General features: G+C 38.5%; 1 protein-coding gene across 1 annotated transcript; it reads left to right on the top strand.

The window, feature by feature from the left end:
• Positions 1-1538: 1538 nt before the first annotated feature.
• Positions 1539-22551, top strand: c20h20orf194 (chromosome 20 C20orf194 homolog). Its single transcript, XM_034857842.1, has 37 exons — positions 1539-1775; positions 2218-2297; positions 2440-2565; positions 2658-2782; positions 3407-3503; positions 3695-3801; positions 3963-4040; positions 5545-5646; positions 5802-5857; positions 5976-6111; positions 6931-7012; positions 7291-7327; positions 7447-7531; positions 8323-8399; positions 8509-8553; positions 8740-8785; positions 8886-8997; positions 9262-9332; positions 9474-9521; positions 9618-9708; positions 10019-10122; positions 10470-10613; positions 11338-11423; positions 11732-11833; positions 12682-12799; positions 12935-13023; positions 13176-13310; positions 13596-13721; positions 15483-15520; positions 16831-16966; positions 17302-17388; positions 18029-18135; positions 18438-18512; positions 19623-19792; positions 19922-19987; positions 20364-20457; positions 21210-22551. The coding sequence occupies exons 1-37, from the start codon at positions 1720-1722 to the stop codon at positions 21314-21316; spliced, it is 3441 nt and encodes a 1146-aa protein (XP_034713733.1). The 5' UTR covers positions 1539-1719; the 3' UTR covers positions 21317-22551.
• Positions 22552-23363: the final 812 nt, after the last annotated feature.

Genomic DNA, 23363 nt, shown 5'->3' with positions numbered 1-23363 from the left:
ATCAACTCCAGGAGGGCATCATCCAGTGTGCCAACAAGCTTTCCATCTTCCAGAGAGATGACCCCCTCCAAAGTGTTCCTGCAGTATATCTACCAATCTTCTTTCCCTCTGTGTGTAACGTCCACCTTGGCTCAGGAGCAGAAATTTACTGATTCCATCCGTGCAAGACTTAAAGCAGCCATCTATTGCCCAGCATGTCATGTTGTGGTTTAAAAGCAAGCTGACCAAGCGACCATCCACTGTCAAGTCGCACACAAGATTAGATCCCAGAGAACTAAAGGTTAACTTGAGAGGTTTCCCATAAGCTATCCCTTTGCAGAGCCTTCAAATAGGACCATTGTAATAGTAGTAATGACTTGTCAATGAATTGTGATTAATATTGAGCGCAGTTATAATCAATATTACCATGTTTTTTTAATAGTGGCTATTAGTTTTTCTAATAATATGCAACCCAACTGCATGTGTTATTTCAAATAACACATGCAAATATCGCCCTTGTATTGTTAATTAAAATTGCATTGAATGTGTAGGAAAACGCAAATGCACTGTATGTGAAAAAGAATGATTGAACACCTGAAACTGGATCAAAAAGAAGATGCTTCCTGAATGCAACATTTCATTTGTGACCCAAAGTTTTGATTTCGAGGAAGTGCATTCCACAGCACAACCCTGAATTAACAAGATACTTGTCCAGTGCATCTTCCTCATTCTTCACATCATGAGTTCTATGAAATAACTCCGTAGGCCGACCACTACCTTGCTATTCTACCACGTGAAGTACAACTGTGTACCCTTGGGTCTTGCTTTCCCACAATGTGAGTACATCTTTAATAGGCCAGTGTTTCAAAAGTCATATTTGAGGTGAACATTTTTAAACTGAACCAATACGAGAATTTGGAAACTCCTAATCAATTGGCCTGATTTAGTTTTCTTTTCCTACCTGACTCTATTAAGATGCTGCCCACTGCATATTAAAGCATGTCTGAGATGCATCCTGCAATTGTTCCTTGTCGGCATTGTTGCTGAATCAGCATCACTGCAGACATACATCAAATACTAGAAATATGAGTGACATCCAAGATTAAATGTGAGCCAACGTCCAGTACAATTGTAAATTTCTCACAAAAAAATTATAATCTTTCTGATGAATTAGCACCTCAATTGCTTTCTTTATCTTCTTATTAAGAAGCCATAAAGTAAATACATGAAATTAATAATTCATTGATTGCAATATTGGTATAAACATAGCTACAGTAGCCTATATGAAGGATTTCCCCTAGATACACAATAGCTGAGATTACTGAGGGATTGCACCATCTCCCTGTGATGCTGAGCGCGGGTGACTGCCGCTATCAAAACGGTCAAAAACAAGGCAGTCCGACAACTTAAAATGGGGGAAACCGTCTGGTAAATTGTTTGTAGATTTGTTGTTGTTATTAAACGTTTAATTTAGAAAATACAAAATATAGTGCTACATAAAGCACTTTTTTAGGAAATTATAATAATTTGTGCTAATACTTTTCCTATTCGCCTCAAGTGTTATATTGATACTCTAAACGCCCCTAAATATCAAATGGTTTGCTCCGTTGCTATGCTATCTTGTGTGGACATTCTCCAGGGTGATGAAGAAGATGTAGCCAGCTATTCAGCCTGAAAATACATAACATTAACGTTGTTCGGTTTGAAACGTAAATTGTGTGTAACGTAACCACAATTACAATGGCCGGTATAAGGAGAGTTAACGGGAAATTATCGGGAATCAACCCAGCTGTCAGGTAATGTTAATATCAAATCGTGTAGAGAAAACGCCTCAGTGAAGCTGTCAAGCTAACCTAGCAAACGTTAGTGCAAGCCGTTATTCGTCGACGGTTTACGTCAGTTAGCTAAAGTTAGCTAGTTAACCGACAGTAATTCTAGCTAACGTTAGCAATGGTTGTACCCAGAAAGGTTACATTGTCATTATTAAGCAGCTGGAGGCTATGCTACACATTAATTTAACGCTAGCTAACGTTGACGGTGCCATTCCTAGCGTTAGAAATTCCATGCACATCACTCAGTCAAGCGGCTAGTTAGCTAACTACGTTAGTAGTGACGTAAATTAACGTTAAACCATTTGACTCAACATTCACCTAAAATTAGCTAATGTTAGTAACTATGAAGCCATTACTAGCTATAAACTGTATATAAATAAATTCTTTTTATTGTGACATTTTTCAGTTGCTGTCGCCTGTGTCAGGTTCAGGCTCTGCTTCGTGAAGGTGGCACTGTCACTCCTGATGGCATCCTGTGCTCTCTTGGTATGTTGAGTTGCAAGTTTTTTTGTTTTATATCTGTAACCTTTATATCTTTTTCTGGCATGGTTAACTGCATTGCCAACTGTTCAGGCTCGAGGATATACTTTTTTAGGACATATGGGAATTCTTGTTTTGTGTATTTTAGGAATTGACAGCAGATACAATGAGGGGTGCACTGAGCTGGCGAAGTATCTGTTCTATGGACTATATGGAAGAAATCAGCTGAATCTGGAACATGTCCTTGAGGAATTTCCTGAAGAAATCCTGGACGGTGGGTCCAGTTTACAGTGTTATCATATTTTGTGGCTGCTTTAGCTAGTTGGTTATCTATTCTTTCTGACACAATGCTTGTCTGCTTTCCAGATGTAATCCTGTTGATCAAGGCAGAGTGTGTTCATCTGTACTGCAACCCAATGAACTACAATTACCTGTTGCCCTACGTGTCCCACTGGAGGAACTTGCATCTTTACTGCATGACAAAGGCGGAGGTACAAAAGCCCTCTCACTCCCTTAACAGGCTTATCATTTCTTTTTATTATAGTTCCTGTAGTCATGTACTTTATCAAGAGCATGTAGGCATGTTAATGTATCCACCTGGCTATGATTTTAGCCCTTGTAGGCATGGTTAAAAATAAGCCGCATCTTTGAGCCAAATGCTGGTGAAATATGAATGTGTCTGGTTGATTTGCTTCACTTACCACCAGCCAAAGAAAACAATGGTTATTGATTGAGTGGCTGGTCAAATTTAATCATTCACTAGCCATTTGGCTGGTGGATGACAAACATTTACATTTGAACCCTCGCTTGCAGGTTACTGTTAATTTTATTCAGACACTTTCCTATTAGACCTGTGTGCTTAAACGTTACACCTTATCTACAGGCTGCCCAGTGAAAGCAGCACATTCACTTTTCCTAATTACATGGGGTTTTCTAGTTGTTACCTCTCTACCTGCATTGTGTCCACAGGTGTATAGACCTTTTAAGGCAATGATTGCCACTGCTGAAACTTTTAAATATGGCTATTTGTAGAAGTGTTTGTAATTCATTCCATCCTGAGATTGAGTCCTTTTCCAAGTCGTCTGCTCATGTATTTTTCCCATCTCCACACACAGTATGAAGATGAGGAAGCAGCAGAGGAATTCAAAATTTCCAGTTTCGTTACAATGGTGCAGGACTGCTATCGTATTGGAGTACCTTACAGCTCCCAGGGTACATTTCTACATTCATTCACCACACATATGTTAAAGAGATTCATTCACAAACTTGACATTACATCACATTAAGCTGAAATATAAAGTAGTTTCACCTTCTTAACAGCTTTTAAATACTTTTAAAATAGGATATAATTACAACAACAACACAAGTTATTGTTCATGTACTTGCTCTCCTGTTACTTTTAGGACACATCCAGAGGTTTGATATGTTTATGATGGAAAAGTGGCCCCTGATTCAAGCTTTTGCCCTGGAAGGCATCGGTGGAGGAAGCTTTTTTACAATGAAATACAAGGTAACTTCAAGCAAAAACAAAACACCTAAACCATTTCTTAAGCTCGGAAGTGTTGCAAAAGTTGAAAGACTTTTCATATAAAAAGTATTTGTAGCACTTTATTGTGCTTGTGGTCCTACACTTCTTGTTTCAACTTGTTTTATATATTCCTGCTTTCCCAGCTAATGGACATGAGTGAGAAGCTGTGGCAGGTTTACAACAGACTTGACCCAGTGTCCCTGGATAATCTCCTCACAGAGGTAAGACTCCGCCTCTTTTTTCATCTGGCAGGTGTTTCAAATGAAAGTATATTTGTTATCTTGCTATGAATCTATGAAAACATAATGGTGTGTGTGTGTGTAAATACTTATTATTGTGTTATACACACACATATATATGGGTCAATGATGTCGTTATTTTGTCCAAAATAACAATAATAATAACATAAAATTATAATTTGCCACATATTAAGGTATTTTGAAGATGTTGAAGTGTAAAAAGGTAAATTTGTTTAACCATTATTATCAGTAGGATTATTACTAATAATTTTTTACATTTAATATTATATAAACAATCAGATACTCCAGAGACTGGATGGCCCCCATGAATGTGCAGCTCATCATTTAACAATTTAAACAAAAACCAAATGCTTTAATGTGTTAATTACTTTAATATCATGAACAATACATGTTTTATGTAAATATGTAAATTCCAATAACAATGAAATGTAATGTTTAAAGTACTTCTTAGATTATTTATATCAATAATAAATGTGCTTTTTGTAGCAATTTTGTCTGTGAATTGTCTTAAATAATAGAATGTCGCTCGGTGTAATCAGTCTGGGTCATTCGGTGAAATCGATTTAGTAAATATTCATATGTAATAATATTGTTATTAATAACAAAAAAAACTACAATGATAAAAATAGCAGATTAGGCTATTTATTTAAATATTTCCCCATTTTTTATTTCCCTATGCAATTTTCTACTCGAATATGTTGAAGGTTAGGTAATAGTAGTCATATGAAATTATTACATTTATGAGATCAGTGATAATGCTATTTCATATTTCTTTCATGTTACACAATGTATATTATCGCAACACAAGTCAGGTTTGTTTGTTTATGAATAATTATCCTCAAATTAATAATTTGAAATGTACTCATGGTTAAACCATATGACTTTTTTCGGTGACAAAGTTGAAAAAGATGAAAAAAAGCTGTGATAAATGATTGCATAAACCACGTAATCTCATTGGTAACACCTAACACTCAAAATCTCCATTTTAAGTTGTTACACATTTAGAAACCTTATTTGTCAATGACACATATACATATTGTTTGTTACACTTTATATTGTTTTTTAGTTTTTCATTTTGGTGTGTTGCAACACACTTAATGTGTTGTTGTTTTTTTAAATAAAAGAAAGAGACAATTTTCACAGTTGTTGAATTTAACCAGACTTCTGGACTTTATTCTAAAATTTCAAGAAATTTATCGTCAAGCAATAACAATTTTTTTTGTTTACATTAATATATCAAGGAAAATCATGTCTAGTTACCATAAAAATGTCCGCATTGGTAAAAGCAGTTGAAGTAAAATGAATTGATTTTAATAATTATGTGTTTTAGTCAGTCTCAGGTGACAATAATATTTCCGGGCTGACCAATAGTTAGTTATATTTAATATGTGAAGTGAAGGTGTTAAGGTAACCATTCAGTTTGATTTACTCTTAATGTATGTTGGTATTGTTTGTTGTATTTTAGGACTTGGTTTTTTTTGAGAAGCAGTGGAGTGGCTTTTTCTCCAGCATGGACCTGGAGAACCATCTGTCCATCTTGGAGCTATCTGAAGCACAGTCAGGCGAGGTACGATTATGTATGTTCCTACAAAAACTAGGTGGAGTTGACGGCAAAAGTGACTGGAAGGAGATTAAGTTCATGTGTGCTTACATGAGTACAATGAGTCCTAGTATTCAGCTGAGTTTACTGTCTGCATTAAGTGTATTCTCATCAATCCATAGGCATTCCGTACATATTACTCTCATGGACTGATCTCAAGCAACATCACAAATAGAAGGTATTCTTCTTAGTGTTCTTCAACAGTGTCTTAATACTAATATTATGTTCCTCTGTAGACTTGTGGTTTGTAGAACGGAAATAAAACTATTGTGTAATCAAATGTTCTTTTATTTCAGTAAAAGTCAGCAGCCCTTTGTGTTGTTTGGGAAGCATTCGTCCTCAGTGGATTTGGAGAGTTATTTGTTCAACTTTCCCTCAGAAAGTCATCAAGTCCGCAACACAGGACCTCTGGGTTCTGCAGCCAGACACATGGTAAAAAAAAACATGAAACTACTTGCATGGGTCCATATAAATGGCTTGGCACCTGTCAGACCTGCCACTGTAAAAACGTTTCAGCATTTCAATTGGTATTAATGTATACGTCTATTTTGTGTGTTTAAACACACGTTTTCGAAGTTAAAGAGGAAAACTGGCCTGCAGCACCTCCCTGTGAAGTAATTTGGGACAACCGGTGTTGTTTCAGAACAGTGTTGAGAAATCATCTTAAACATCTCAGGAAACATGATCACTGATTCAACGCATGGTTTTTCCCTGGCATAAGGTTAAGGTGCAGCACTAAGCCGTTTTGGGCAGCATCTAAGCCTAAAGAATGTATCTAAAAGACTTTTCACAGCTCTAATGGCTTGAAGTTGGACTTCTTTAGCAAGTTTTCAAATGTGTTTTATTTATCTGCTCTAGTTTTAGACACAGATAATAAAAGGTAACAGATAAATAATAATGGTCCAAAATGATGTGAAAAAGAGACGCCACTGACTACAGAGAGACACCACATGGTCACAGAGACCCAAGAAAACCAAAAACCATGACCAAAAAGAGACACAAAACAACCCCAACAACAACAACCAAAAAGAGACACAGCGTGACCACAAAAAGAGACTGAATATATGGGGAAATTGCTTTTATTTTATTTAAATTTTTTTATTTAATAACATTTTCTTGAGGAATGATGCCTAAGCCCCTTGCCAAATACGCTCACTTAATCTTCCACAAAACTAGGAAAACACTGCTATGTTTCCTGTGTCATTTGCGAACATGCCAACTAACAAAGAAAACACTCTTTTTGTCCATTAGATTCTGCAGTGTGTGGCTCCCAAAGGACCTCTAGCCTGCTCTCGAACCTACTTCTTTGAGACCACCCACACTCCATACCTTGGTGAGGATTACTGTTGGTTACTTTGATAATTTAATATTGATCAATTGCACATTTGTAATATTATTAGTTAAATTTCTTTAAAGCATAATTTATTAACCCAGGGGTTCAAGCTATCATAACTAACCCTCTGTCAGAATTGTTAGTGTGAAATGTTACTTTGCGTGAAGTCAAATGCAGTGTCCTGAAAGGGCTTTCCTGGGGTTAAGTGTAATATGTGAAGCCTTTTATTTACATTGTTAGCATATCATTTATTTACTCTGGCTGTATTTCAACCACAGGAAATCCAAACACAGAGCAAAAGAAAACGGAAGTCTTGTAAGTGATTTAATTTTGGCTCTATTAATCAATATTTTTTCCCTGAAGGCTAGTGGCTGGCCATTGTTAAATGTTAAGAATGTCTGAATTAAAGAGTATGTTTACTGTTTTGTTTATAGGCTTTTGTCACAAATATATTCAGCTGCTGTTCAAGCAGTCCTTTCAGGAATCAAATGCTTCTCCTGTACCTCCAGCGCTACCAAGGTAAGAAAAAAAACGCCACATATTTTACCATTTATCTTTCAGCATGTACTTTAAAATGACAGAGGCCTAAACCATAAAGCAAGGTCTGGGTTACCAACGTAACTTCAGGTTCAACCCAGGGTTTTGTGTATCACGACGGTAGGCACTTGTTACCAGGGTAACTCGAGTTTAGAGATCAACTGGTATGAAAGCACCCCCTACCAACCAATCGGTGCTCAATTTTATAACGGCGTCACCGTTCTTTTAAGATCCGGTGGTGCTCGGTACGTGGATAGTGAGAGGTGCCCTCTGTAAAGTTCAAACATTTAGAGACCGATAACACCCCTTGACATTCCCTAATGGGTATCTTTATAAGATTTTCAGCAGAGGAAATTACGTATTTTTGTCGACTTCTTGAGCTGTATGTTGCAAATGAAACAATTGGTTTAAATTTTGTTGTTACATTTATTTTTTATTTGCTGCCATGATTGCTTACCACTGCCAGGGTTGTAACTGAAAGAATAGGCTACAGCAACCAAAATGAATGGAATGCACAAAAGTAATTATGATCAGATCTTGTTCTACAATATTGCAACTCTGGTAGACTTGTCCATGTTTGCAATTGGTCATGCTGTGCCAACACCGCCCCTTTTATTTGAACCCACTTTTTGCTAGTTTGGGAAACCCTGGGTTGATTAAACAAGTTGACAACCACCGTCATGTCCCACATTATGCGGGAACGCGGTTGTTAGGTAACAGTAATAAATCGTAGTATAGTCCTCGGATTCATAAAAGCGTGTTTATTATTGCAGGCTAAGGATGTAGCAGAGAACACCTTTCTCATGGCTTTGGACTCAATGAATTTAAGTCCATACCGCAGTTCTCTCAGGTACAGATTGATTTTGATTTCTGTTCACCTCTGTGTGAGACTTTCAGCCAAGTATGAAATGTTTTGTATGTATTATTTGAGGTTTGAGTTTTTTTTTTTTTCTCCTCAGGTCCAAATGTGAATTCACCATTCAAGCGGTGAATATGCAAGGAAGGTAAGTGTTAACAAGTCCTTATTGAACATTTGCAAAAATTTGTATTTTCTGACACAGCTCCTTGAAAATGTAATTGTCTTATTTGAAAAGGAAAAAAACATACTAAACTTATGCTTTTTTTTTTTTACTTTCTTTTGTAAAAATGTGATTTCAGATCTTAAGAGCCTCTTTTATTTTTGATTTCAGAATCATTCCTCTGACTGATGAAGAAAGCCGTTATGCAGTTAAAACAGTAAGTAAGAGAAGGCTATAACGGATTAAGTGACTTTATGACTTCAAATGAAATTTTATTTTTTTATTTTATCTGGATTGATTCGACTTTTGTTTCAAAGGCCTCAATGACTGTCCGTGACATCCCAGACCTGCAGTGGGATAGAGGCAACCTGGGCTCTGTGGTATTCTCTGAGTCCTTCTTGGAGTCCATCATCAACATTCAACAGAAAGGTACAATGTTGATTTGATTAAGTCTAATTAGAATTGCCAATTGAGTCCATAAAAGAATTGTGATTGACATAATAAGCGGGACAAATCCACATTTCACTGTTAACAGAAAATGGCAAAAGTAATTTTAAAACAACAGAGCGCTGGTCTAAAAATAGCCTATTTCCTGCTCTGAAGACCATATTCCTCATTTATCTTCCTTGTTTTTAATTGTTTGGCTTTGTTGTTTGTGCTCCACTTTGAACAAGTGTGTTTCCTCTCCTGCAGATGGCACTGTGTCCTCGGACAGCTGCTACACCATCCTGACTACAACTGTGCCTCGATATGCCTGCTGGCTGGTATGTGTGGGGCTAATAATCAGTTTCAGATTCAGTTGTAGATAGATTCTTTACAGTTTAGGTTTCCCAAAATGTACATTTTCAGTCTTCTTCTATCCAAAAAGCATGTTGTCAAAAGTCTTGTGGTCATGTTGCTTTTAGATGGAAGCTGATGTCAAGCAATCTGAGCAAGCCCAACATCTTGCTAAGGTACGTTCAGAAGCATCATGTGTCTGCTTCAGTGTACAAATACATGTTTATGTATGTGCATGTGACATCATCACTCAGATTATGTGTTTTAAACAGAACGAGGAAGGCACATGTTTGGGAACTGCTCTGACTGTAGCAGATGCTGCATATGTGTTCTCCAGCAGCCAGCTTTCCACACCTGAAGAAGGTGACATTCTCCATTAACAATAACATTTCTGCCATGTAGTTGATGTTTATATGCAGTAACTAGTAAGTTACTATGCTGCTGTGTAATCTTTGATTCTTAGATGTTCAAGGTAGCCTGAAATCAATTGTCAATTTTAACTTTACACCACCCTGTGAATAAGGCTATGGTTAAAACTCTATTGCATTGATTCACCGTATTCATTTCTGTTTGATTGTGACATAAACAAGATAATGAATTCTGCCCATTGTTATTCCTTATGTGACAATGAGTTGCATCATTTATATGTTATATTTTTAAATTTTGATCCTAGGAAAAATAATTTTCTTCTCTGAGGGACTCCTGTTTATTCATTCTCAACATGGAACCTTTACCCTGTCCAAGGATCACATCAGCACCATCAAGTTCTATGATCCGGTAATATTTACACTCATGACACATGAAATAAAAAAAAAACAGTAAATATAATAAAAAATCTTAAACCAAATGTTTAACAGACATTCAATGAACTATTTCACATTCAATAAATCACGGTCTTTACGGTTAAATAATTGCTTCTTTTTAAATTGCAATTTTGATTTAAAAACGAATAATCGTTTACCCCTATTTTCCACCCAAGATCTATTTTGTTGTCACATAAAAGTCAGTTCATTACTTGCTTCCATATACATATGCAGTAAAACATATAATATGAATCCATGTGCAATTAAATTTCAGGTTCCAACTTTCACATGATTTCTGTGTCTTCTTATTCTTATTAACAGGACTCCAGTGCTGTGGCATCTCTGTTTGTGGAGTATGAGAGCAGCGTGCTCCCACACCTTCCGTTCCCTCTCCACAGCGCCGACCATTGTCTGGTTTTTGCTCTCCAGCCCAGGTCAAAGAGCCACAGGGCCTTCTACTCCAAGGTACGGTCTTTAGCCAGGGACTCTGACAGGGTTCGAGTCTGAAGAGGTAAACATGGGGCATCTGATAGATCCCAAATCTAGCTCCTTGCGAATTTTGATCTGGTCCCAATATAAATTTAAGTACTATTTAAGTAGTATTTGTAATTTTTTGGGCACTTTTTCAACATTTTTGACACTTTATGGCGCTTTTTGGGTTATTTGTTGTTGTTTTTTTACTTTTTAAAGCCTATTCTGATTTTTATTGATATTTTCTTTAACATTTTTGTTGACCAATTGTAAGTGATGGACTATATGAGACATGTAATAATACATTAAAGCAATAAGCTGTACATGTTTGGCCCTTTTATGTGGTCCATTTTCTAGTGTGGCCCTTAACAAAACTGAGTTTGACACCCCTGTGATAGATGATTCACTCTTTACATTGTGCCTTTGTAGAATTAATCTAAGGATTTATTTAAAGCAGTGCTAAGCATAGTAAGAATTGACAAAAGCGTCCCAGCCCTAGTGTTTATAGCAGTTTATCAGATGGTCTTTTAGATTTTGCTAAGACAAAATTCTACACAGTAATGCATTTTTTTGACTGATGATTTCTGAATGAAATATAATTTAGCTCATGATTGGTTTTTGTGTTCATTAATGGATTATCCATTATTATATAACTTCTTCATCACTTTAAGCTCATTAACGATACAGCTTGAGTTATATGAACCTTATCTCTCTGCAGGTGTTGTCAGTATGGAAAAACTCTAAATCTGGACTCACTCTGCAAATGATGGACCAGAAGCACCTGACCTGCAACCAGAAACACATGTAGGAAAACTGTATTCTCCTTATAACTTAAGATCGGTTGTCTGTATGCTAGATTCCATTAGAATTCTAATTTGATCCAATAAAATCAATTAAAAACAAATAAAACCAAATATGCATACATTTTTGATGAATTCTGACTAAATGAATTTTCCTAATTAGATTTAGCAAAAGTGAAAAAAAACATTTGAATATGTTTCATCAAGCCTCTTTCTTATCAGCTGTTAAGTTTGTGATTCCTAAGGTAGGTATGTAAGGTCTATCCATTGAATCATAACAAAGAAATTGTAATGACTTCATTTTTCTCTCAGGCACACCAAACTGCAGAAGCTGCATGACAGTCAGGAGCCGCCCGTGGCCAAACGCAGGGGCAGCCTAAAGACTTCATACTGCCAGCTGCCAGAGCAGGACATGTTAGTATACTCTCAAGTCACTCAGTAGACCGCTTCACAGTTAGACCCAACAAGTAATAAAACCCAATGCTAGGTATTGCTTCATCGTGAGTGTGTCTTCCCAAAAATAGCATCAAAGCCTGTGTTTCTTGATGTAGTGTATTCACCACTGGTGACATTTCAGAGGGCTTTCATGCAGAATGAAAATTTATAAGATAATGAAGCTTCATTATCTCGCCCACAATAAACAGTGCACATATATTCTTTTTTTGGCCATTAGAGCTAAAACCAAGACCACCACACGCAAGGATGGTTGGCTTCTTGGTCTTCCCAAATCTGTCACCTGGTATAATTAGACGTCCAACTGTTTTAACCCAAAATAGCCCTAGCAAACATGCTCATAAATAATTGTTGCTTTTTTATGCAAAATTTTGCAATATCAGTGTTATTTATAAGCGCTTGATTCTAGAAGAGAACACTTTATAGAAATGAATACTGCAAAAACTGAAAGAAATACAAGAAAAGCTTGATTTATGGTTTCCCCGTAGCCTACGTAAGTGGCGTGAAGTTTGTACTTCATGTATTAATGCGTTGGTGTGTGCGTTGAGTCGTCGTGTGTGTGTGTGTGTGTGGGGATTGTGTGGTAGAGCGAGGGAGAAAGTGAGAGGGGCAGCTCTAGAGTCATATTGAGAGAAACAAAGTGTCTCCCCTGTGCTTTCTGACCACAGTGGAAAATTTGAAGTGTTAGCTGTCAAATTAAAGGTAATGCATATGCATTATCGATCCCAAAATATCTCTTTTATGTATTTGTCCCTGTGAGTGGTGACATCATTTCTGCTTGCTAATTGTTTGGTTCTGGTCTGTGCCAGGTTTCTTCAGCACTTTGCCCTGAGTAGTATCAGTCAGGAGCCCATTCTGTATGACCACCTGGGGGTGCTCTTCCCATCTGCAGAGCTGGGGAATCCAGTTAGCAGTCAGGGAGACAAGGTGAGCATATTAACTAAGGTGCAGTGGATACTCCTCATTTGTAAACATGTATACAAAAATAACATTTCAGCTTCCTGCAAAGGAGTCTTTCAGATACAATTGAAATCCGATGTGGTCTTTTTTGTGTGCGAAAAGGTTGTCATTACCATCATCACTGGACTACCGGGAAGCCATAAGAAGAGACTGTGCAACTTCCTGGTCCAGTTGAATAAGGAACATGGAAGGTGAGAGAGATGTTCATCCGACAAGGTTTCTTTGGTTTAATTTTTTGTTTTTGTTCCATTTGTTGTTGTTTCTTTTACATGTTTTATAGCTATTTCATAGTAATGAGAATAACAACGCAAACAAAACCGGTACATTTACTCTTGATCTATAGGTGGGTGGTGTATGAGCCTGATCCTGACAGCTGCGGCAGCTTCTCAGCCTCTCACCTGCAGCAGTATTTGTCCAGCTTCATGGAGAGCCAGAGAGACCCGGGAGGCAAACCCCGTCTGCTGATTCTCTCACCTGGGTAAGAGAGCCGCCCAATCAGCTTGGTACTGAAATAATTCAAGACTTCAGTTGCTCTAGTAGAGCTTAAAAATGTTGTCTGACATTTATTATTTAATATCCTATATACTGACAAAAAATCTTAGCATCTGTACCTCATTAGTCTTCAGAATATGTTGCGGTATTCAAACCTAACAATAACAGTGTTTGAAGAAAAATGTTTGAAAGAAAATACTTATTTAATTTACTGTTGTTTGTCAGTGTGCGATGTTGACTTATTCATTTGTAAATGTTACTATTTGGACAGATACACAGATGTTCTGGATGTGGTCCAGGCTGTGCTTTTCCACCCTAACCCAGTTGTCCAAGCATGTTTCACCATTGGCGCTGTCACTGCTTGTGTGGACCCCCTCGCCTCCTGTATGGAGCACAGGTGAAATTTCAGTAGATAAATATCTTGTCAAAGTAAAAATAAAACAATCGTTGGCTGCTAAATGGATATGTGCCACTGCAATCAACACAATCTGCTGTTCCGGTATCTGTCCGTATGCTATACATTTTCACAAAAAATAGCTTGTATTTGAAGTTAAAAAGGCTAAACAAGCTAAAACACACCAGTAACATAACTTCAAACTCTAGTTGAGGTTTTCACTCAGTTATGCCTTCAATGAACATATGGACAGTCCAGATGATGACAGACAGGGATCGGATGTTGATAAATTGTTGAAGCACCAGAGGTTTTCCAGGACAAGGTTTCATGACACTTTTAGCTATTGAAACTCAAGGCTGGGTGCTTTTTTACAGAGAGGATCAGTCCTACATTTAATCTCACTCTCCTTTTGTTACAGGCTTTAGATGTAGCTTACAGTGTTTCTCACTGTCAAAGATTGAGTGAGCTGCTCCACACAATATGACATACCACTCAGGGTAATAGGCTGTTTTCCACTAGACAGCCTAGCTGCATTGGCCAGAGATACTTACAGATACAGATGAAGTCAGTCTAGAGGGTCTGGTTGATAAAAAAATACTGCTGCTGTCTTTCTTTGCCAGAATTTCAATTAAAAAGCGAGTGGGTGTTATAACAAATGCCCTGGTAACTAGTTGAAGTATAACAATTTGAATCTGCATAGTCAAATTCAGAAATACTAGAGCCTATATGCAGGAAGAAAAAATCTACCTGGAAACTCCCCCAGTGAAACTCCCAATGAGGTGATTTCTAGCAAGTGGAGATTTAATTGTAATTTACCATTAATACATCTAAAACCTGTTCTGTATCCTGTGCTGTCATCATAATGTGATGAGTCTGGAGTCCTACTTGGCTCAGCAGTGGAAAATGTATAATAAGAGGCTTAGTTGGCAATGTGGTTAGCACTGACTTTTCCATGTGAGGCATCTTCAACAAGCCCCCCTATCACTCTCCGTTCCCAAAGATTGTGTGGACCCCCACTATGGCGCTAATTGGGTGTGGTTAGCCCAGCTTAGGCCTGACCTGCCTGTCAACCCCCTCAGCATAGCCCTTTAATCCCCCAGGTCCACATGTGTGACCACCACCCCCTCTCCTCAGTGAAGCTCATCAGTCAGTCATGAGCCCTTCTTTGTGATGAATGTAGACAGTTCATTACATCAGGACAGGAAAGATAAATGCCTTTTGAAATTGTTGATCCCCAAGCCTACAGGCTCACTAAGAGCTGTAGGGAAGGGTCTGTGGTGGCTGGAGGGGGACTTGGCTCAGAAGAGTTGTTTAGAAAGTGATATAACAGTAATCGATTTGAGAACTCAGGATACATTTTTTTCAAGATTTCACACATTGATTTTCACATTGGTCAGTTGCCAGTCACAGTCATGATGTCACCCTATGAGAAATGCCTTACGATTAATAACTGGATCGCCATCCTGAGGCCAGAACATGGAATAATCCTGTTTATTACTGCACAGCTTTGGCAAGCGCCCATTATAAATTAATATCATTTTTGTTATAGATGATATTGTGGATAAGACATAAATTAAAACAAAGCTTTTATGTGTGTCACTTAGGAACCCAAAACTCTATTTATAACATAATCTATCCACAATGATGCATTGACCATTTCAGTCAAACTAAATTTGCATTTGACTGATGGATGACAGTCAGTCCTCTCACCCTGAATACAGTAAATTTAAATTAACTTATTCTGTACCTTGTCTGTCACTGCAGGTTTGCAATTCCTAAGCTGTTGGAGCAGTGCAGCCAAGGTAAGTCCTATCTGGTCTGTCTGTCCGTCCGTCTGTCCGTCTTTCTGTCCGTCGCGTTGTTCTGCCCTCCAGTCTTCTGCCATGTAAATACATATAAGGATAAACTTCTTAAACGGAATAGTTAGGAAATGTCACAGGATATTTTTTTTATTTTTTTTATGTGAATGCTCTTTTGGAAGCCGTTCATCATTGCCATTCCAAACTTACCATATGTCATGCAGTACAATAAAGATGGGATTTACAATATAATCATTAATGGTCAAGAAATGTGCGTTTTTGTCAAACAAAGTCAGAGGAGAAGTTGTACTTGTAAGACAAAAATAACACTCATTGTCACAGTTGAGTAGCAAACTTATAAAGTAGCAGAGTTGTGGTGCCATGCACCCTTCAGCAGGATTTCAATCTTTGACTGCTTAGAAATGCAAAATTGTAACTTATTGTCAACATATTTCGCAAACATATAGTTGATTGTGTTTTAATGTGAAAGTTCTAAATAAATTACATTTAGAGGTTTGCTATTCTAAACTCAGTGATGGTGGTAAATCAGTTGTTCACCATCACTATTATAGCACTACAGACAATTTTGTTGTTGAAGGTTGTAAATAAAGTTCAAAGGGGCTGTACTTGAAATACTGAGGAAAAAAAACAGTGGACTGGGATTGCCTCCACACAGCTCTCACAGACCATTCCCCAATACGTGAAATACCTATGTTTTGTCATGGCTTCATGCTCTAACATGTACGCACAGCTGGACCCGTTAGCAGCCCAAAGAATAGAGAAACTCGGTGGCACAAGTGTCCTAATTAACTCGCTATTAATCGCAATTTTTTTTATCTGTTCTTAATGTACTTTATAAGGGATATTTTTTTCAAGTTTTTAATGCTCAAGTGCTATTTGAGAACCTCCTGCTCTGTTGGTAATTCAGTCACATTGACAGTAATATTACATGCAAATAACTTCAGTCTTGTGGAGAAAACCATCTGAAAGGTCTTTGAAACTCAACTTGCCACTCAAAAACCTTTTCTTAATCCAACCAAACCAACAAGGCCGGCCAACAACCGGTTCAGCACCTCATTGCCCCAACTGTCACTTGATGTTTAAGAACACAGAGTTCCCATTCCATCTTGGATTCTGAAGTTACATTACAGCCATCATGCTTGCCTTCTTTATGGCCGCAACCAGAAAAATCCCAATTTTTCCTAGTGTGAAATAGTATTTCTGCTGTACACATATGTGATTTTGTTTTTTCTAGAAAGTGAGCCAGTTTCTCTCAGAATTCACAATACCTTTTTGCTGCTGTTGAATGTCAGGTGTTGTGAGCACGGTGGTGTTCACTGGGCTGAGAGCAGAGCAGAAGCAGCCTCTTATGCAGCATGTTCATCAGTTGGTACGCTCTGCCAACCCCACCGCAGCCTTCATACTGGCAGAGAAAGGAGCTGTCACTAGGTAGGCACCCACAGAAGCATGATCAATGCCGCAAACAGTCATTGAACTGCTTTTATCATTGCCTAAAATATTCAGTCTATAGGCTAGATTTTATTCCACATTATTAATCAATGTCTAAATCTGTTGGGTCTGAGCATGGCTCAGTTTGAACAGTAATGTGTTGTGAACATTTCCTAATGTATTCTGTGCTTAAAGAATATTTTCATTCATTTTTGTAATTAAAAGCTTATTATGGATAAAGGATATTTTGTTCATGTCGTATTTGCATACGTTTCTGCATGTACTGTATTTGTACAGGTTAAGTGTTGCATATAATTCTATTTTCTTTCAATTAGGAATGAAGATGTGAATTTGATATTATCTGATAGCAGCTTCAATGAGCCACAGATGCTGAGAGCGCGTTATGTCCTCTACCCTGGATGGTAAGCTATCACCATGTGTCCCTCTCTACCTGTCGTGACCCCGTGCGTCCCCCTGGGTACACACTCAACCTTTTAGCCGCTGAGCAACAGACTGGCGTTGACTCCTGCCTCAGCGTTCCTCAGTCCTGCCTTGCCTCCCTCCCTGCAGTGCAATTGCCACTCGTCTACAGTGGAGGGGGTATCGGCTCCCGATTGCTGTAAATCCCCTCAGGGCATCTTGTGTTTTATCACCAGCTGCCTGCTGGCAGCACAGGCTCAAGCTGTTGGCCATGCAGTTGCCATGTACACAGAGGTGGTATCCTTCCCTTTGGACTAGGTCCATTCAGCCTTCATACCTCGGTGGTCAGCCTAATATGAACCTCTGCTAAATCCTCCTCTCAGATCATACACGGGATAAATGGCTAGTCTGCTCTTTTGGATTTAGCTTTATTTTGTGTGTATGTGAGTGTTTTTGAAAGGCTTCTCACAAGTACTAAACTGTTTTACCAGCAAAAACACATAAACACTGGCCTTTTTTCTGTGGGCAGCTGGTAGAGTAAACAACTTTCCAGCCAAAGACAAAATGTAGCACAAACATTTGGCTTGCTCTAGTTTTAACTTTCTCACCATTTGTGTAATGTGCATGTGTTCTGTGTTTCAGGTGCAAAGGGCGGTTCTGTTCCGGTTCTGGGTCTCTGGTGCTCAACCAGCAGCATGTGGCTTTCAAGCGGCCCCTAGAGAGGCCTCTATTTGTCACCCGCTGTAAAGGTGAGACCAAAAGGAATACTCCTCCCCCCCCCCCACCCCCTTTTTGACTCTCACATGTGACAGAATTTCCAGATATGAGCTGGCAAGGTTTGATGATTATTACATAAGCCGCCTTTGCCTCCAAATATGGAGACAACGGAGGTCTCAAAGTAATTGTGCGCTGTTGCTGTGAAGCAGTCTGTGAGCCCAAAGGATCCACTCATGACATCCTGCTGCCAGTGTTGCTTTTCAGAAAATATATATTGTAAACCCAAAAATGTATTTCACAATTCTAACTGCTAAAACTCATCATGTTTCTGTAGCATTGAAGTCATCACTAAGGCCAAGCCCCTTCCGAGGAAATGTGTACAATGTTTGGGGAAAAGTCCGATTTTCTGGTAGGAATAACACATTTTCATTTTATTTTTGTCTTTAAAAATACAATGCCACTTCTGCTAACTTTTTGAAGTTTTCAGATCAGATTTTGAATTCCAGAGAACTTGCTTTTGTTCAGCATTACTAAACAAATGTGACTTATTTTCCATAGTAAATACTTAACCTGCATTTGCATTTCCCAGTTTTGGGAATTATTAGAAAAGGGTTGCCCTCAAGGCAGGCGAGAAGCTCCTGACGGTAGGATTATTGCTCAGTTGTTTCTCTGGTGTCTGGTTTTTAGAATTCCGCTCATAGTCCACTGGTTTGGTTTCCTCCACATAGTTCTTTCTCACTCTTTTTGTTCATTTGGAGACCTGTATAGAGTTGTTGCATGAGGAGAGAGTGCAGAGAATGTGCAGATATTTAGTAAAGAGCCTGGGAAGGTACAGCAGAATGGAACGAATGTGGAGACTGTAGAGTACCATTCTTATCCTAATACTCGCATTCCCTTGATGTCAAGTGTGTATACCAATCACTTTCTTTAGGTTAGTGTATCATTTACATCACTTTATATTTAGTTATTTTTACTTTATTTAATTTTTTAGTATTTAGCTGTTGCACATTCAGTACATTGTTGTATTGTATTCTAAGTTAGGACGTGTATGACATGTTTTATCTTTTTACCACTCACGTAAGTTCTGTGAGCCATTTTGGGAACAGAGAGGTTGTATAGCTGTTAAAACATTAACACCCCTCCGACAGCATGCTCTTGTTTCCATATTGAGCTGCTGAACTGTAGCAGGTGTAGGATTGGGCATCGAGAACCAGTTCCACCTTGGAATCGTAAAAATCATGATTCCAATTGAAACGTTTCTTTATTGGAATAGTTTTGATCTTCAGTTCCAAATTTAACACGTGCAAGTTTTGGTGATACAAGCATGTGAAGTATTTCAACTCCACACCTCAAAGAATCAGAACCAAGCATTGATAAGAACCGGAATTGAAAGGAAGAATTGGAATTGGAATTAGAATGTCTTACAATCAAAACGATGCCCAATCCTAAGCAGGTGTTACACAAGGCGTGGACTGTATTTACGACTTGGATGTGAGTTGCCCATCTCTGGAACCTCCAGGCTCAGACCAGCTGATGGAGGTGAGCTACAACACAGTGAGTGGGAGCCTAAGCATTGTTCCTCTGGCCCCGGGCCCCAAAGACACCACCACGCCCTGCTTCCTAAACTTCGATGGTGTCGGACTCACTGAGGATGGACTGAAGGACTGGCTGCGGCTGTGTGCCAAGCAGGTAGACCTTTAAATGCTTGCTGTTTTTAACGGCAATACACACTTAGACTCATGTATAGTTCTATGCCGATTGGTAACATCAGTTAAGTACTATAAAAGAAAGACTGTTGTTTCTGTCTGGTGTTTACAGAAGCAGACAAAGAAGCCTAAGAAGACTAAAAGTACTTTATCGCCACAAGAGATCAAGAGCATACATGTGAGTGTGTTTATATTTATTATTATAATATGGTTTTATTTTTACCAGTGGGTTTTGTGTGGACCAAACTGCATTAAAGCTTGACTATGGGTAATGATTTTATAAGCGTGCACCTGCTTTGTTTGGACCTATAATGAATTACTAGCATGCACGCAATGCACATATGCACTTCCCAGCTGCTGGTTTCATGCTTGGTGGCTAAAAGAAATTTTAGCATGAATGTAGGCATAATTATTTTTGTTTACAAGAAACCTCCACAGGCTAATTTTAGTTGTATTGTCAATGAATGCCACAGGAATAGCAAAAGGTTTGTTTGTTTGTCTGTTTTGTCAAAAACTTTGACTCAATTAATTTGATATTATATGTTGTTGTTTAGATGACCAGGCACCTGAACCCACTACCACCAGGCTTCTTCTACAACGGTCATCAATATGTTGACATCTTTGGAGAAAAAATGAACTTCCATCCCTGTATCCTTTTCCAGGCTTCATAAACTCCTAATACGTATAGCTGAAAAAGTTGTGCACTGTAATTTGAAATAATTGCACGTATTTATTATTGTAAGCCCCACATTAATATTTTCTGTAAGGCAGTGTGCCTGTAGTAAGTATGACCGCGCACCCAGTATAAGAAAACAGCGTAGTGGTGGATGACACAGGACTTTCACCCAAACCACAAATTTCTTTCTAATTTTAACTAGTCATTTTGGTGTCTAAACTTAACTGTCAAGTACGCTTCATAAGGCGACCGCTTGCCGTTTCTCAGATACCTTTTGGTGCCTGTACTTAACTGTCATGTAACCAGTGACAGTGATATCATGCAAATTGTTTACATACAAAATCCCACGAACCCTTTGGCGAGAATACGTTTGATAGTGGTGACTATTGTCAAACCTCAACTACTGTACATTTAAGTTGTCACTCAGGCTTGGAATACTGGAGGATTTTCATATTTCAAAGGCTAAAGAAAAGAAAGAAACAAGTGAACTTAAATCAGCTGTTTAACAAAAACATACCTGGTGTTGACACAGTTTGATGTTAGTCAGTTTAGTTAATAGAAATCCAGCTCTGTTTGATAAATCATAGAAAATGTTGAAATTGTGAAAAAATATCACTTTTTTGAGAGCAGTGATCATAAATCATTGTGCATGTCTGCTTGCATCTATATTTACTGTTGTCGTGGTGATTGTGCAGCTGTTGCCCTTACATTGCTGTTACCACAGACATGGAAGATTTTATCAAAGAGTACCTTGCCAAGGCCAACAGAGAGGTCGAGAATTTCAACAGTCAGCTGGAGCTGCAGGGGTCGCCTGACCTGTTTGATCCGTGATTGAATCTGTCTGTATGCCCACTGCCTCCATCTGTCTTATTTAACTCTAAGGGGAACCACTGTGGGAGGGACAGGGAGGGCTCCGGGGCTATGTACGAAACACTCCACTAGAATGGTCAATGTGTGGTCACACCGCATGCATCTGCAGACACTGCTGCTAGAAGTCCATTCATTGTCTATGATCTATGTCACTTTGTTTCCTAATTTGTTTGCAAATGAGCTTTTAAAAAAATGACATCACCCATCCAAACCAGTTACACGTGGCATGGCTGTATGCCTTACTTCCACCTGCAACACCAATAACTGTAGAGTTAGCACTTTGGCGAGTTAGGGATATTTATCAAATGAAATTTGACAAATTGATGCGGTCACTTGTGTTAATTCGAATTAAGACAAGTTGGTCAAGAGATAAGGGTTGCTCACAACTGCAGACAAATCTGCAACATAACGCAACACAAGACTCCATCTTTAAATCAGTGTTATTACGCCCCACTAAGCCTGCAAGCTATGGGACTTTCACAATTGAAGGGAATTTCCAACTGCACACTCCTACAGCTTGTGCATTTCTGTTTATCACAGTTGGCAAATTAATGCCTCTATTTCTGGACAGGCATGGATAGCCGTTTGATTCTGGTGGGCTCCCTGGTGGGGTTTCTCAAGAATCGTTGTCACCCAATCCATGGCCCACCTGTTATCTTGTCTTTGTGCCACGCTGCAGCAGTGAAAGCGCTTGGCCACAGGGCTGTAAACATTGGGCCGCCTGTTGGCTGCAGACATCTGATGAATGATGCCATTAATCACATAGCTAAACACCATCCCAGTGCTTTATTTTAAGACTCCTAAAGTGAATCTAATAAAAGTGCAATAAAGCAAACTTCAGTCCCTGCAGCAAAGTGTTGTAGTTATGAAACAGCCGGGGTCGTCGAGAAACCCATTGAATCATACCAACAGAAACTTAACCTTAAACCACTGTGTTCTATTCATTATGCTGCTAGTGAAGAGTGAGAAACCAGGTCACTGCAGCCAGGTGTGGATCACAAATTTCGTCATTTTGGTCAAAATGTTAATTTGTTGTTGTATTTTTTATAGGTGTGAACTTGTTTTGTTTTAATCTTTTGGGTCACTGCTTTTGGGTAGGTAAAGGGGGGAAATAATCTGGGAAAACTTAGATTAAATTCTCTGTTTGGGTAAACATGAGGTTTAAGAGCCTTTCAAGATAAGTGATAAGGCTTTGTATTAGTTTAGTTACAGTATGTAACTACTCATTTGTTTGTGTGTCACACTAATGGTGTATGCATGTCTTCCTCTCATCAGGGTTCCTACACAGGTTTTGAAAATCTATAACCAAAAATGTGTTTGGGAGGAGAACCGGTGCTGTCATTTGTACAGTCGCATATTTGGGTTGTATAAGACCCACTAAAATTATAATTATATCTAACAAGCCGAGCATTTCAAAGTAAAAGCTTGGTAAATACGTGGGAGATTTAGAAGTTGTAAATGTGTGGGAACCCTGCTACAATATCTAGAGATTTGATGGCTGTCATTCAATATGGGGTCAGCAGTGTAACATGCTTACTAATTCATCTTTTGGTCATGTGGCCCTACGTTTGTCTCGGGTAAATTGATACTGACCGATCGTACTATCGTGCATATAGTACTGCTACTATAATAGTAGAGTACATAGCATTGGCCTTTGTGCGCTCACTGTACCAAAGCAAACGGCCTGTATGCAATAATGAGTTCTTGATTTTTACCATCTTGCTAAGAATATTTTAAACCCAAAATCTAATTCTTTAGGAGGCGGGGGAATTGTTGTTTGTGTGGCAAGCACAAATTCACTGTTGTATTGATATTTTTAGATCCCTGGGGACCTCAGTGTATTTTGGGTTGCTGTTTACAACACTGGCTATGTTGTGTTTTACATGTCTATCAGTGCTGTCAACAGCCAGTAAAAATCAATACTTTTGTTTTCAGCTGTCAGACAGAGAGAGAGTGATAACAGTGTTAGCAAGTCCTTCCCCCTCTCCCCCATGGAAGTATCTGCAGA

This window comes from Etheostoma cragini, chromosome 20, assembly GCF_013103735.1.
Source record: "Etheostoma cragini isolate CJK2018 chromosome 20, CSU_Ecrag_1.0, whole genome shotgun sequence".
In the NCBI taxonomy this organism is placed as follows: domain Eukaryota; kingdom Metazoa; phylum Chordata; class Actinopteri; order Perciformes; family Percidae; genus Etheostoma; species Etheostoma cragini.
This window is presented reverse-complemented; position numbering and strand designations above follow the sequence as displayed.